The 16546-nt window shown below is 40.3% G+C and overlaps 1 protein-coding gene across 1 annotated transcript; it reads left to right on the top strand.

Moving 5' to 3' along the window:
- Positions 1–126: 126 nt before the first annotated feature.
- EEF1A1 (eukaryotic translation elongation factor 1 alpha 1) lies at positions 127–4622 on the top strand. The gene is made up of 8 exons (XM_058176311.1): positions 127–264; positions 1288–1475; positions 1988–2167; positions 2270–2566; positions 2662–2812; positions 2922–3178; positions 3263–3497; positions 4213–4622. The coding sequence occupies exons 2-8, from the start codon at positions 1332–1334 to the stop codon at positions 4335–4337; spliced, it is 1389 nt and encodes a 462-aa protein (XP_058032294.1). The 5' UTR covers positions 127–264; positions 1288–1331; the 3' UTR covers positions 4338–4622.
- Positions 4623–16546: the final 11924 nt, after the last annotated feature.

A 16546-nucleotide genomic window follows, 5' to 3' on the forward strand; every position in this document is an offset into this window, starting at 1 on the left:
CTCATGAGGAGACTATTTGCCACGATGAAAAAGGAGGGGGCGGCATTTCCCCCTCCCTCCCGGAACGTCGTTCTCGAGGAGGGGCGTCCTTTTGAGATGTGTGCGCGCGTGTAAGGTGGGGGGGGGAAGCGAGTCAAAGCCAGCGGATGGAACGCTGGGAACGTGACGTGTACCTCTGGCCGCCGCCCTCCCTGCTCAAGCTATATAAAGGACGCAGCTCACCCCGTCGGTCTTTTTCGCTACGGGTTTGCCGCTGCTTCGGAGGTGACTATTGCTCGACGCGCGTGCGCGCGGCCTAGCCGCGTTTAGACTTGTGGGAGGTGGTGGTGGCGGCGGCGGTGGTGAGGGAGGCCTGAGGACCGGTTGAGACGCACGTGCTCCTGGCCTGAGACAGAGCCGTTCTCGACGCCCGCGAGGGGTTCGGGAGACGGAAGGCGCACCCACGCACGCTTCGCTTCCGAAGGGGGAGGGGGGAAATGGGATCCACGCGTGTCTCTCCGCGTCACCAACCCTTCCCCTCTACTTCCCCCCCCCTCCGGATTAGAAGCGCAACAGGTCTGGCGCGAGGGTTTCGGTTACAAATCTGAACGGGCCCATCCATGCCTTCGGGCCCGAGCGACAGGGGTTTATGAGGGGAAAGATTGAGAGAGTCCGCGAATCCTCTGCGGGAAACGTGGTTCCGGTGGAAAGGGGCCGACGGCACTCGTGGCGCGGCGGCTCCCCACGCGCCTCCCTCAGCTTCGCCAGCTCGGCCTCGAGGCGGGAGAGTTGTTCGCTGGGCTCCATCCCGCCGCCTGCTTTCCGCTTCACACAAAAAAATGGCCGCTCTCAGCGGCCGTGGCGGCTGCTGCCGCTACCGTCACAAAATGGAGGACGCGGGCGGGCCGGCGGGGCGGGGCGCGCCAACAAGTGTCTCCCCCTCCCACCTTCCTCGGCTCGTGCTCGCCTGGCGCCCGACACAAAGGAACCGCTCGGCCTTTGCTTTCCTCCTCACGCCTGGGATGCCCCTGGCGGCGGCCTAGAAGCTCTGGAGCCTTCCCGAGTCGAGCCCCAGTTGTCTTCGTGACCTGAAGAGGGGTGGAGCCGAGGAGCTCGAGGCAGGCCTTGGGCCTAGTCTCGCCCTTGGAACCCCAGAAAGAAGGGATTAAACTCCCTGGCCGGCCTTCCATGCCCTGCTTTATTTGGTTAACAGAGAATTTTAACTGAATTTTTTTCCTCCGGTTGGAAAAGTCTTTTATTATTTATTTATTTATTTATTTTTGGCCTTGTGTGCTTTATCCCTTAAAGGACCTTTATTGGAGCCGACGGAAAAGCCTATCTAACCACCCAACATGGGAAAGGAAAAGACCCACATCAACATTGTTGTCATTGGACACGTCGATTCTGGCAAGTCCACCACCACTGGTCATCTGATTTACAAATGTGGTGGGATTGACAAGAGAACCATTGAGAAGTTTGAGAAGGAAGCTGCTGAGGTGAGTTTGTGTCCTGAAGAATTGTTGGTTTATCTCTTTTTAAATGTAAGATGCTTGACTTAGAAAGCAATTTGTTTTATTTTAGGTATTGCTGCTGAAACCCTATTTAGCATTCTATCTTAATTACTATAGTTACAAGTTGCATAGTGTAGATTTTGTAGATTTAAAGAAAAAGGAATGAATATGTATAGGAGACGTGTAACTAGAAAGGTAATTGTTATATAGTTATATATTGTATTTAGCAAATGTAATAAGGTTATAAATTGGAAAGGGTATGCATTTAAGTTGATATCTTTAAACATTGGCAGGTGAAAGGAAGTTGGATTAGCACTGTCAAGGGGTTAAGTAAGTGAGAGATATTTGGAATTCCTCACCAGTTGTGCCCAGTTGCTTGACCTTCTAAACATAGTTTGCAGATTATGTTTCAGAGCATTAGTGCATGCTTCCTTTAAAAGAGCAACAGCAGTCTTGCAACATTTTGTGCTTTGTGTAAAAAAATTTTTTCTTAATAGATGGGTAAAGGCTCCTTCAAGTATGCATGGGTATTGGATAAGCTGAAGGCAGAACGTGAGCGTGGTATCACTATTGATATTTCACTCTGGAAATTTGAAACCAGCAAGTATTATGTCACTATCATTGATGCTCCTGGACACAGAGATTTCATCAAAAACATGATAACTGGTACATCCCAGGTGAGAATGCGAACTTTGTCAGATACAATATTAATTGCTTAAAATTATTATTGTATGTTAGAAACACTGAAGTTAATGACCGTTTTTTTGCCTCTCCCAAAGGCTGACTGTGCTGTCCTTATTGTTGCTGCTGGTGTTGGTGAATTTGAAGCCGGTATTTCCAAGAATGGACAAACCCGTGAGCATGCCCTTCTGGCTTACACTCTGGGTGTAAAACAGCTCATTGTTGGGGTCAACAAGATGGATTCCACTGAGCCACCTTACAGCCAGAAGAGATATGAGGAAATTGTCAAAGAAGTAGGCACATACATAAAGAAAATCGGCTACAATCCAGACACAGTGGCATTTGTGCCAATTTCAGGCTGGAACGGAGATAACATGTTGGAGCCTAGCTCTAACGTAAGTAATTATTGATAGAGGTGGGGTTTTTTTTTGTCTGCAGTTATATCACAAAGGATTGCAGACAATTGCTGTGCTTTTTTTCCCCTTTCTAGATGCCCTGGTTCAAAGGGTGGAAGGTGACTCGTAAAGATGGCGGTGCTAGTGGAACTACACTGCTGGAAGCTCTGGACTCTATCTTGCCACCAACTCGTCCAACTGACAAACCTCTACGCTTGCCACTTCAGGATGTCTACAAAATTGGTGGTAAGTATTACAACAGCAATACAGCAAATAACTATTTGGAAAAGCTTATTAGGGATGTATATTTACACTTACAGACCCTGGCTAGAGAAATTGTATTTCTTTATTTAAGGGATTGGTACCGTTCCAGTTGGTCGTGTGGAAACTGGCATTCTAAAACCAGGAATGGTGGTGACATTTGCTCCAGTTAATGTTACAACTGAAGTAAAATCTGTTGAGATGCATCATGAGGCCCTAAGTGAAGCTCTTCCTGGTGACAATGTTGGCTTCAATGTAAAGAACGTATCTGTAAAAGATGTCCGTCGTGGTAATGTTGCTGGAGATAGCAAAAATGATCCACCAATGGAAGCAGCTGGATTCACAGCACAGGTAACTTGGCAGAAGTTTTATTGTGTCAGCATTTGTAAATTCCACAGTTAGGACAGCATGATTCACTCAAATCTATTACCATAGGTTATCATCTTGAACCACCCAGGCCAAATCAATGCTGGCTATGCCCCTGTTCTGGATTGTCATACTGCTCATATTGCTTGCAAGTTTGCTGAGCTGAAGGAAAAAATTGATCGTCGTTCTGGTAAGAAGTTGGAAGATGGTCCAAAGTTCCTCAAATCTGGAGATGCTGCCATAGTTGACATGATTCCAGGCAAGCCTATGTGTGTTGAGAGCTTTTCTGACTATCCTCCTCTGGGTAAGTGTTATTTGTTAGAAGTATATCATTGTTATGCTGATATTGTTACTGTCAACTCACGGTATAATGAAACTTCAGTTTACCTGATCTTGTGGTGGTGGATGATATATGTAGCGGATCAAATCCTTTTCAGGCAGTCAAAATTCAGCCACTTGGTAACTGGTGTGCATTTATGTATTTAGTGGCCTGAAGTCATGTTATCTCACCTTTTATGATCTGAAAAGCAAAGTAGGTGGGGAAGCCAAACTTAAGTTACTACCTTAAACTGCAGTAATTCACTTAACTGACAAAAATAGTCATAGAATAGAGCAAAACTGAACTCAATTGGTTAGAAGTTGAGGACTATCTGTAACATGTCCTTACACAATGTTGCTGACAAATACTCCAATTCACTAGCCATTGTCAAATGATGGGTGCGCTCCTCCCTCTTGTAAAGAGTTTTCACTATGTCCTATGAAAGAAATTTCATATTAAATTTACTTTTTGTTTAAAGGAAAAAATGTTGCAATGTCTTGCCTACTGAAGGAGTTAAATTGTGTTGGTGGTGCTAAGTATTTTTAACCAGATGTATTGGGTTGGACTGCTGTGAAATACCAAGTTAATTACAACCTCATTTACAATTGGTAGTGGAGGATCTGAATTGGGGAAAAAGGAAATTGCTGGATCTATATTCCTATAGTTTGAAAGTTCTAATTCCTTTTTTCTTCCCCATTAGGTCGTTTTGCTGTGCGTGACATGAGACAGACAGTTGCTGTTGGTGTCATCAAGGCTGTTGATAAAAAAGCAGGTGGTGCTGGCAAGGTCACAAAGTCTGCCCAGAAGGCTCAGAAGGCTAAATGAAAATTCTGTACAACTGCCACCTCAGTCTTAATCAGTGGTGGAAGCATGGTCTCAGAACTTTTTGTCTCAATTGGCCATTTAAGTTTAATAGTAAAAGACTGGTTAATAATTACAATGCATCGTAAAAGCTTCAGAAGGAAAGGAATGTTTGTGGACCATTTGTTTCGTGGCAGTTTCTAAGTTATTAGTTTTTAAAATCGGTAATCTTTTTTTTTAAATGGAAACAACTTGACCAAAATCTGTCACACATTTTTGAGACCATTAAAATCAAAAGTTCAATGCAAAGTCTGTGTGTTCTTTGGGGCTATTGGATACACTTTGATATTCAAAAACATTGTGCTTTACAGAGCAGTATGGTAGCTGAAAGTAATTATACCTCATTGATTTGGGGAACATGATTGTTTGCAAAAGTATTGCAGCAGTCTTAAAGCATGATCTTAATTTTGTGCCAACATCTAAGAATTAGAAAATAGTCAAGGAGTTAAAGCTCAAGTATATCGAAGCTACAGAATAGTTTGTAGATTCAATTTTCCATGTTTAATATTCAAAAGTACATGTAGGCAGTGACTTGTGTTTCCATGCTATTAGTATAGGTTAGTGTTTGATCATTTTAAATGGAATTTTTATTGAGCATTGTGTGATCATGTTGTAGGTTATGATACAGAAATTCACCTCTGATAGAATATTAAGTTAATTGCTGCAAGTTAATGGGTGTTAAATCAACTAAAAGATCAAATGCTTTTTTCCTGTTTTGTAAGTTCTGAGAGACTTAATATTTTCCAAGATAATTATACTTCATCTTTAGTATAATTCTAAAATGAAATTACACCCTTCAAAAAATCATGATCAGTTAAACGTTTAAAGTTCTGTTTAAAAGCAATATTGTACTGAGAGTAATTATATTCAGGTTCTAGATGTTATGCCAAAGTTGGTGGCTTAAATCCTATAGTAAATTGACTCAATAGTGCCATTTCCTTAGAATAGATTTGATATTTTAATAGTGCTATTAGCAGAAGACATTGCTAGGCACCATTTCAGCTTTAGAATTTTAATTTGCATTTGTGGTATCTTACAGGGATGCGGTCAATAAAAAAAATCCTGTAGCTTTTGTGGAGCTTCATAAAGGACAATAGAATTTTATATTAAAACAGTTGCGTGAAATGTTGGCTATTTTTAACTACAGCACAAGGTATAACATGCAGAATAACAAGCTTTCCTATCCTTAAAATACTTGGTTTCTTTCGAATTGTTTAATGCTCCTGTTACAGCTGAGTGTTTTTAAAGAATTCATGGTGAGAGTGAAGCATTGCTCTTTTTAAAACTAAAACCTGAGTTTTAAAGTTTGGATTGTACCTACAGTTTCTCTCAGTGTCTGACTACTGTAATTGCTAGATAAATGTAATAGTGAAAAGAGTAATGACATCTTGGCAGTATTTTCAAGGAATAACAATTTGAAGAAATGACATGTACTAAGTATTTAGCAAAGCTACTTTCAAACCATGAAAGCCTTAGATCCAAAATAAAGAATAAGAAAAACAGTAATTTCAGAAAGTTATTTTTAACTCTTAGTCTCAAGTGGGCAGAGAAAGGTACTGCTGCTTTGTTCAGTGGTTTTTTTTTTCATTTTTTTATCTAAAAAGACAGACCAAAAAAAATCCCATTGAAAAACATTGAAGGCAAACACCTGTATTGATGAAAGTATTGCCAGAAAGTGATTAAGTCCTATGAGCTACACCCAAAAATACTTTTGGGCAGAAGTGTGCCAGGACTTTTATTTTAAAATACCAAGCAAAGACAGCTTTGCACAGACAGAAGATAATTCTATGCTGTCATTGGAACTGGTAGTTAGTAATTACTTGCCTATGTCAAATAGCTGCCTTTGGTTATTACTAATTTGGTCAACACTTTCTGACTATTCACGTACATTGATTAGTTTTGCTTTCCATTGCATATGTTACAGTAATAGTATACTTTTTGTTGGGTTAATGAAAAAAATACTAAATTTTGTAAGCAAACAATTGGTCTTCTAGTTTATTTTCAATAAATTTTAAGTCTAGAATTACTCTACCTTCATGGCTCTTTATTTTCCAGGTAAGATGATGTTTCAAAAGAAAACATGAGTAACTGTCTACTGGATTGGATTCCTGGTCCATCCAGTCTAGAAATCTGTTCTTGCAGTGATTAACCCACTTCACAAGAAAGCCCACTACGTTTTCAGCAGGTGACCTTTCACTGAAGGTGATTGCCCTTGGAAGAACCTGTTTTGGTCACTTTAGGGCCTAGGTAAGCGCTTAAGATGTACCAGAAGCTGCTGGGATGTATTAGCGATTCCATTCCCATATTTGGAACTTTCAGTATGGAAAAAAGGTCATTTTAAAGCTTTCATATGTATTTGGTATTGCTTAGGCTGCTGTGCTCACTTCAGTATGAAAAGTAAAATTGAGTATGATAAAGCCCTAAGGATTAGAAAGGCAAAGTTGGTTGGTTATGCTTGGAGATAAGAATTTTAACATTTAAGGAAATCCCTAGAAACCAACATACAGGAAAAAATGAATTGGGGAGGTTAACCATTCTGTACATTGATTTTTAAAAACATGCATATGGAGAAAACTTAAAATTGATTGCATATTTTCCCCGTTGCTTGAGGATAACATAGGTTTTTATACAATATTTTCCTCTGAAGGCACACAAAGTCCTACATCTCCCTGAACAGATTGACAGTTCTTGGATGGATTGAGCATAATTCTTAGTATTCCATAAGCATCAAGATTTGCTGCTGTTTGTTCAGAAGGCTGTCCTCAAAAGGATCATTTTTATCCCCTATGATGGAAGTACCCAAATCTTTGTAAATAGTACCCAAAATCACAACTTTTTGTTATTGCTGATTGATGGGGTAGAGCTACTTCCTATATGGGTATCTGTCAAACCAGAGAAATCCTGCTTTGTCAGCTCACAGTTCCTTTATTTTCCAAGAAAGCTAGTTCTGTGGTCAGGAATGGAAGAGAAAAGCACCAGCCTTGCCTTTCTGAAGCATTTCACTGGGATCACTTAATTTATTAAATTTATATGCTTTCCATTTTGCTGTGAAGCAAATCTGGACTTCTCCCAGCTCTGCTATTATATCCTAACTTGAATACTCTCCCAAGAGAAAAGGCCAATCATGTAACTAGAAGAGAGAAAGATGCCTCCTAAAATTACGGATGTGCACTCCCTGGGTGGGAGTAATAATCTCCCAAGGGAGGAGAGCTATCCTGGGAGGATCAACGTAGGGAGGAATTTTGCTTACAAATTTCCCCACAAGTAATGTGCCTCATATTTTCCCACTGAAGCACAATTTCTTTTTATGATAATGGCTGTAAATGCAAATCTAGAAGGGCAGGAATGCAACCCTTTTATGTGAAGATACTGACAATATTAAAGTGTAGATATGCATCAGGTGTTTAGTGAGGTTGTTAATACAGGCAGTCCCCAGTTGAGAATGAGTTCTGTTCCTAATTTTTGTCTTTAATCTGAATTTGTATTTAAGTCAGAGCTCATATTTACAAACAGACTGCTCAACGAAGGTGCTGAAGCCACATAATACTTTGGGAACCGCTGAAAAAAAAGCTGTCAAAAATGTATGGCTTCAGTATTTCCTGAAAGAGTTGTGTGGCTTCAATGTTTCACCGGCTCGAAGAAGAATGCCATTCACCATTTTTAATAATAAGCAACCTGTTCTTTATTTAATAATCAGCATATCTAAGGATTGTCCTTAAGTATCTTTCATGTACATCAAGAGCATATACCAAGACAAATCCCTTGTGTGTCCAATCATACTTGGCCAATAAAGAATATTCTATTCTTTCTACTCTTCTAAAAAGGATGTTCTTAACCCATGGGTTGTCCAAACAGTACTAAGGATGATACTACAAAGACAATGTTGCATTTGAAAAGACCAGAGCTGTGTATAAATACACTTGATATCTTCCTTTGGAATTGTGTCCCAGAACTGTTCTCACTTCTCAATAGCCTTTTAAGTTTAATCAAAGTTCTGAATGTCTGAAGCTAATAATTTGAATAATTTGAAAATAACTTATAGTTCCATGAAGCAGAGCCCACTCATGCCTCTAATATTGGGAATTTTGTCCTTTCCAGAAGGAAAATGTTAGGCAGATGAGATATGAGTTCACTGAGCCAGTACTTTACTTCCAGGGAGAAAAATCACACTTCCTTAGTTCCATAAGATAATAATCTTTAATGAAGGGATCTGAAGTGTATCCACTGGGCAGAATGTATTGGACAGGCAGAAATGGTAGGCTATAGGTGGTCCTTTAGATATCCAGGCCCTATGTCATGAAGGTAAAAGCAGCACCTTGCGTTACACCTGTAGTAATCAACTAGCAATTAATGCAGGGGGTGACACAAATACACCAAGAAGCATCTGTTATTGTTTATGCTGCTGTATTTTGAACCACTTCCAAACGGTTCTAGAGCAGTCCCAGGTAGAGCACATTGCAATAATCCCATCATGAGATGTCCAAGGCATGACAAACAGTTGAAGGGCCTCCTGGTTGATGAAAGGGAACAATTGGCACACAAGATGAACCCATGCAAAGGACTTTGTGGCCAGAGCTGCCACCTGTTCATCAAGCAGAACTCCTAAAATGCTCAATAATCTCAAATGGAGAAATGTAACCCCATCTAAGACCAAAGGTGAAAAGATCGCCATTGTAGGAAAGCCTCACAGCCACAGCCTCTCAGTCTTGTTGAGATTGGACTGAAGTTTGAGTCTCCCAATCCAGACCTGACCACTGGGTCAGTACCTTTTTACTTTTTTCATTTGTTCCACCCTTGTCAAGAAGTCAGAAGGCAAGCTTCTTCAACAGGATGTTTATCTAGCACCACCTTGTGACTGCTATGCAACTTTATTAAATAAGACTGTGATAGAGCTAAAGATTTGAATAGAACCGTGATGGTGAACCTATGGCATGCTTGCCAGAGGTGGCAAACAGAGCCCTCTCTGTGGGCACACTAGCTGCACTTCCGGGTTCCGCACTGGGTTCCGCACCGGGTTCTGCACTGTCGCTAGCTGCACTTCCGGGTTCCGTCACGCGTATGCATGCTGGCCACTTGGTCCAGCGCGCATGTGTGCACAGCCAGCCGCTCTCGTCACACGCATGTGTGTCAGCCAGCTTGTCTTTGTGCACGCATGCAATGGAACACAGAAGTGCAGCTAGCAATGGTGCTCCCAAGAGAAAGAGCCAATCGTGTAGCCAGAAGAGAGAAAGATGCCTCCTAAAATTATGGATGTGCACTTTCTGGGTATGAGTAATAATCTCATCATGCGCATGTACATGGTCACTAGCTGCACTTCTGGGTTCCGTCACACACATGTACAAAGACCAGCTGGCCAGCACGCATACGTGTGATGGAACCCGGAACAGAGTGGCTAGCCATGTACACATGGCACATTGAATGGAAATATCCGATTGAAAATAGACATTCACTATGATAGCTAGAGTTTCTTAAATGATTTTGGAAAAAATGTAACTTTCTAATAGGACTCATTGTCTCTCCTCTTTCTTGTGGCCAGGAGTCACACAAAGCAGTCTAGTTTATTAAATGCAAACTAATGTTACAAAAAAACCCTCCAGCAGATGTTTAAGACTATTATAATCCTTTTGATTCTTAAAACAAATTCAATGATGTGCTCTTTTGTGAATAAAAAAAACACAACTTATCCACTACCAAGTTTGTTATCAATAATTACGTATTTATTAAAGATATACATTAATCAAAGTGCATGGATTTACAATTCTAAACTCCAGCAATATCCATCATGGTTCATTGATTGTGGCTCAAAAAGTGCTACTTGTACCAGTAGCTTTAAACTTTCTTTAAACCATCACTTCCGTAGCAGATCGTGGCTCAGCAGTCCTTGATGAAGTGCCTATCTGCTTTGTTCTTCCATGGTTGGTTTTCACAAATCTCAGTAGATTACAAACAGCAGCTGGTGAAATCCCAGGGATGCGGCTGACAGCACTGAGAAGGCAAAAGAGCTGATTTTATAATATGGTAACTGCAGTAATTCTATTACCATATATGCACAAAAGATGGAAAACTACAGAAACACCCATAGAGAAATAGATTGTGAAGATGACTGAGTTTGCAGAAATGGCTAAACTGCTTGATTCGAGAAGAAGCCATTACTACATTTATAAAAAACTGGAAATACTTTGGGGTTTTTTGCCGAGAATGGATGAATTCCAGATTTACCGATTAACAGGATTGTTAATGGGAAGAACGGAATCAAGATATACAACCTGGAGAAAGTGGAAGGTCTGGAGGGAGAGATGCGGGCAGTGCAGAAAAGAGAGGAGACGACAGGCAATGCTGTGCTTGGACTACAGATGGATAAAATGTCTTATTTCCTTAGGTTTCAAAATCTGGAAGAAGTGGACCAAGAAGATTTGAGAGATGTTGTGACTAAACTGTTGGGAGAATTTCTTGGGAGAGGTGTTGACTTTATGAATTGGGATGTGGATCGAGCTTATAGAGTTAATTCAAAATATGCACGCACGCATGCAGTTCCTAGAGAGGTTCATGTCAAATTTGTGAGAAGAGAGACGAGAGATGAAATTCTTAGAAAACATAGGAGTGGGGCACTGACTTATAGGGGCAGGGAGATAGCCATTCTGAGGCAGATTCCCAGACAGGTACGTGAAATGAGAAAGAAATATTACTTTTTGTCAAGCAAATTGTACCAGAAGGGAGTAGGCTTCAGATGGCTGATGCCAGAGGGATTGATGATTTTCCGGGAGGGCATTACGAAAAAAATTAGTACAATTGCGGAGGCTGCGGCCTACGTGGAGGAACACAAAGCCCTCCTGGAATTAGATGACCCAGGAGTTGAAGAAGGGGAGGTTATAGACCATGGGGAGGAGGCGGCTGCCGCTGTTGCGGCCCTGGAGTTGGGTCAGGCTGAACCCAGAGTTCTGAGATCCAAAACTAGGAAGTGACAATGATATTTGGTATTGTGTTGGTTTTCCTTATTCTCCTTTGTATGATATTCTGATTATTCTTGACCCTTCTTTATTGCGTATGTAAGATTGATAAACTTAGCTACTTCGTATCACCTGCTTGCCATATGGCTGTTGTATGTGTTTAAAATTTTGAGTAAAATTCTTATCTTGTATAAGAAAAATGAAAATTTACCATACCTGATATGTATTTGTATAAACCTTTTTTGACCAATAAAAACTTTTTGGATGAAAAAAAAAAAAAAAAAAAAAAAAAAAAAAAAGATATACAACCTGGGAGGGTGGGAGGGTGTAACTGCTATAAAGAAGATTGAAAATAGCTTTTTTAGATTTTTTTTGTCTTTTGCTTTCTTTTATATCTTTTCCCTATTTTTCCTATTAGGTTTTTTATCTTATGTAAAATTCTCATTAATAAAAATATTTCTTTCAGAAGAGCTCATTTCCATGATAATTGTTTCCTACAAATCAAGAGGCTGACAAAATGATTGTGTAATGCTTCCCCTGAAAGGATTACTCGCCATTGGCCCCTTCTATCCTTTTTCCAGGTGACCAGCCCTACCTGGCCCAGACACACCAATACACTTTGGGGGGAGTTACAAGTTTTAATTAAGATAAGATAAAAAATAAAATAAAATTAAGCATCACAATAATACAAAACATTAAAATGATGAGCAAAATGTCCCAAAGACTGTCCTCTTTGTCCAAATGACCGCTCACCAATCCTGTGGCCTCATCAAACATGTCCTCTCAGGCCCAGTGACAGGCCTATAGTATAGTAGTATAGTATAGTAGCCAGGATAGAGTCTCTAGGCTGATAGGAGCCCTCCTCCCTTACCTTGGGTGGCAATCTCACAATCAATCTCTCTCTCTCTTTTTGAGGGAGTGCAGCCACTTTCCATCTGGGCAGCTTTGTTCTTTCCACTCCCTCTCAAACCTGTTTTTCCTCAGCTTTCTCCACCAGTCCTGTTTTATCTCAGCTCCCTGAAGTTGTCCTTTTACTCCCTCTGGTGGGGACTATATCTCCCAGAAAAGAAACAAAAAACCCTAATATGTTTATTTATTCTTCACTTTTGTACCATTGGAAATGCCTGAAGCAATTTCTCAGGCAGAGAGTCCACAATTTCTTTTCTCTTAAACTTTAACATGAACAGCTGTTGATGCTGCATTTGTCCATAGAAATTTAAATCTTGGAAAATCCATGAAGCTGAAGCTCGGAAATCAAATTCTTCACTTTTATTAGCCTCTTCATCCAATTCACTGAAAAAGTTAAAAGACTTTAAAATAGGAGCATATACTGAAGAAACATTGAACCAGGTAATGCAATAATCTCAATATATTTATACAGAGACAGTTCCATTGAGGTGAGCAACGTATAAATACAAAACTTATGTAAGGGGCGTGCATAAGAGCACAAAAGTGCCTACCGTTCCTGTCCTATTGTTCCCTTCATTATATCAAATTAACATAGCTGTTGCATACTTTTACTTATATTTTTTTTCTTTCATGATGTGTTGTTTTTATTTATGACAATGTTTGTGTATACTGTTGTGACAAAATTAAAAAAAAAACAAGGTAAGAGATTGTATGGAAAAAGCAAGAGATTAAAAATAATTGAGTAAATGGATCTTTTTTCTGCTTTTGCAATGATAATGATTTGTGCAGCTCCCCATCTCATCTGAAGGACCCTAAGCAGTTGATCCAGTGACCTCACCTTCTTTATAGGTCACTCATTTTTCTATGCAATCTTTTCATTTATTCATCCATCCATTTTGCTCGTCTCTTTTGCTTAAGTTTCAACTCCTACCCTCAAAAGGACGCTATAGAGCACTGCACACCAGAACAACTAGACACAAGGATAGTTTTTCCCCAAAATGCCATCACTCTGCTTAACAATTAAGTCCCACAACATTGTCAAATAATTTACTAAGACTGTATTACTATTCTTCTTCTCTTCCTTACTAGTATCTATCTCTTCCACTTATTACTATGAGGTGTTTTTTTTTTAAATTTGAATTTATATCCCACCCTTCTCCGAAGACTCAGGGCGGCTTACATTGTGTAAGGCAATAGTCTCATCCATTTGTATATTATATACAAAGTCAACTTATATTGCCCCCCAACAATCTGGGTCCTCATTTTACCTACCTTATAAAGGGTGGAAGGCTGAGTCAACTTTGGGCTTCTTGTATCTTTCAATTTATATTGTTTTTATTTGTTTCCTAGTATGATAGCTTGTGAGTAACCTTGACTATCACTAAGTGTTGTATCTTTTTATCCTTGATGAATGTATTTTATTCTCCTTATGTACACTGAGAGCATATACACCTAAGACAAATTCCTTGTGTGTCCAATCACACTTGGCCAATAAGGAATTCTATTCTATTCTATCTCAGTCCCAACGCATCTAACCTCCTCTCAGTGGCTAATGAGCCACTTTCACCTTTTTAATTAAAAAAAATGGGTTGTTTAATTAAATGGGTTATTTATTTATTGAAGCTAATTCTTCAGTACGGTTGACAGCAGTTTCTTGGTTTTATGCCGACTCCCTTCACCAACGAACGTCCCGAGGACCGCCGAGGCTCACAAGGGATTGGGAATCTCCAGGCAAACTCGGTAAATCCCAAGAAACGGCGAATCTCAGCCTCCCCTCCCCCTCTTCATTCTCGAGTCTCTTAAAGGGGAAGCGGAAGGGCTGGCCGTTTACAAGCGCCTCGCTCCGTCGAGACCGGAGTTTCTCCTCAGCTCCCCTCTGCCCTCCTCTTCTAACCTTCATGTAGCCAAATTATGTTTATACTTTTACCTGTTGACTTATATACGATTGACAAATAAATAAATAAAATAAAATAAAATAAAATAAAATAGGGGACGCTAGGCTATTCCTTCCACCGGCCCGGTAAACGCCTGCCTGCCCCGCTCTCTCAACTGGTCTATTAGGCAGCTAAGCGAGGCCAGGCCACCCTATCCTATATGCGCAAGCCAGTCGCCCCGCCCTCCACGACACGAGCTGCTTCGGCCACCCGCTGCCTCCTTCATTCGGCTCGAGACTTGGCGGTTGCAGTGGTTCCTCTCGGTCTGGGTTTGCCGCTTGGCCAGCCTCTTCCTTCCAGCAGAGGCCGAGGAGAAAAAGCGTTGCCGGCCTTTCTTCGCCTCAACGGCAAATCGCCCGCCCCTCCCTCCGTCCCTCCGTCCGCTTACAGGACGCACCGAGTGAGGCTTTTCAAGGTTTCTGCTTGAGGAGAAGTTCAGATTCGGCCGCAAGAAGGGAAGGGAAAAAACTGGCCGTCTCTATTCCCAGCGAAGGTTGAGCCAAAGTCGGGTAGTAAGAGTAGCTTTATACAGGTAGTCCTCGACTTGCAACAATTTATTTAGTGACCTTTCGACGTTACAGCGGCGTGGAAAACAGTGATGTAGTACCATTTTTCAGGCTTATGGCCGTTGCAGCCTCCCCATGGTCGCATGATTTGCATTGGATGCTTGACAGCTGGTTCATATTTATGACAGTTGCAGTGTCCCAGGGTCTCATGAGCAAAGTCGACGGGGAAGGCAGATTCATTTAACCCCTGTTACTTATTTAACAACTTCGGTGGTCCACTTAATAAATCTGGCAAGAAAAGTTGTAAAATGGGGCAAACTCACTTGACGAATTTCTCATGAAACAACATAAGTGTTGGACATCAGTTATGGTCATAAATTGAGGACTACTAGCATACACTGCATGGCACAGCAAGGCAAGCTTAAAATAAGGGGGGTTGTTTAGAAACAAGAGAACGTCCTAGCACAGGGGAACTTGTTTCACTACTAATAATAATTAAAATGATCCAATGCAATATGAATTAATAATGTCCAAAGCAGGATTAAAATATATAAGTAGCAATTAGTGGAGAGAAAAAATGTCAGTGGAGAAAGTTGCTTCTAGAACACTCTTTTTATTATTTTTTTAAATTCCCTTTTGGTTGTTTTGCTTTTTAATTTTTTTCAGAAGTATGTACATGCAATTCTTTTTTGTTTTTACTTAAGTATCTTTAATTTAATTTAAAAAATCAATAGATATTGGATTACATATTTTCCTTTGACTTTTGGACAAAGAAAATAGACTTAGAATCAAAAGACTTATTGTTCAGCACCAGAAAGACAAACATATGGCTCCAAACTATTTATAGATCAGCTATGAATGTCTGCAATGAATTATGCCATTAATTTATTGAAATATGTATCTCTGTAAATAAGTGTATGTTTTTGTTTCTTCTCTCTTACCCTTTTTCTCCCCTTTATAAAAAAAGGCATGGATTTCCCCTGTCCAGTTGTGTCCAGACCTAGGGGGCAGTGTTTATCTTTGTTTCCTAGCAGAGGGAAGCAGCGTTGTTGGAAGACTCTTCTATGGTCATGTGGCCAGCATGACTACACTGAGCATGAGGTACACAGAGCACTGTTACCTTCCCAAGTACCATTGAAGTGGTACTTATTTATCTACTTGAATTTTCATGCTTTTAAACAGCTAGGTTGGCAGGAGTTGGGACAAGTAATGGGAACTCACACCGTTGTGCAGCGGTCAGATCTTGAACCTTTTTATATTTTTGGGGTTTTTTTTGTTTTTTTGCATTCAGTTAATAATTTTTTTAAAAAGCAATTCATGCTATCATTGGTCATCCAGATTTCCTTAATTTGGTATGAGTTGGGCAGCATTATTGTGAGGTCTGATCACAATGAATATGTATTAGATGTTATCCCAAAAAGTAGCAAATAAACACAAGTCTATGTTGTTGCATAAACCCACTTTGTATATTTAAGATACATTATGTTGTATGAATTAAATAATGGCATCATCATGACTCATCTTGTCATATGAATACACTTAGGCCACCAAAGTTTTCATGAAATACATACAGATAATCCTTGACTTATGAGCACGAAGCAGCCCAAAATTTCTTTTGCTAAATATGGCAGCTGTTAAGTGAGTTTTGCCTCATTTTACAACTTTTTTGCCACATTTGTTAAACGAATCACTGCAGTTGTTAAGTTAGAAACAGTTTTTAACTGAATCTGGCTTCCCCATTGACTTTGCTTTTCAGAAAGTTGTAAAAGGCAATCACATGACCCCAGAATACTGCACTCGCCATAAAGTGGAGTAAGTTGCCAAGCATTTGAAGTTTGATCATATGACCATGAGGATGCTACAATAGTCATAAGTGT

This window comes from Ahaetulla prasina, chromosome 1 (genome assembly GCF_028640845.1).
Source record: "Ahaetulla prasina isolate Xishuangbanna chromosome 1, ASM2864084v1, whole genome shotgun sequence".
Classification (NCBI taxonomy): Eukaryota; Metazoa; Chordata; class Lepidosauria; order Squamata; family Colubridae; genus Ahaetulla; species Ahaetulla prasina.

Excerpts from the sequence above, each read along its gene's own strand:
- EEF1A1 (XM_058176311.1), top strand. The coding sequence starts at position 1,332 with ATGGGAAAGGAAAAGACCCACATCAACATTGTTGTCATTGGACACGTC. Across the intron at positions 2,567-2,661 it reads TGTTGGAGCCTAGCTCTAAC|ATGCCCTGGTTCAAAGGGTG; the intron begins GTAAGTAATTAT and ends TCCCCTTTCTAG. Across the intron at positions 2,813-2,921 it reads GGATGTCTACAAAATTGGTG|GGATTGGTACCGTTCCAGTT; the intron begins GTAAGTATTACA and ends TCTTTATTTAAG.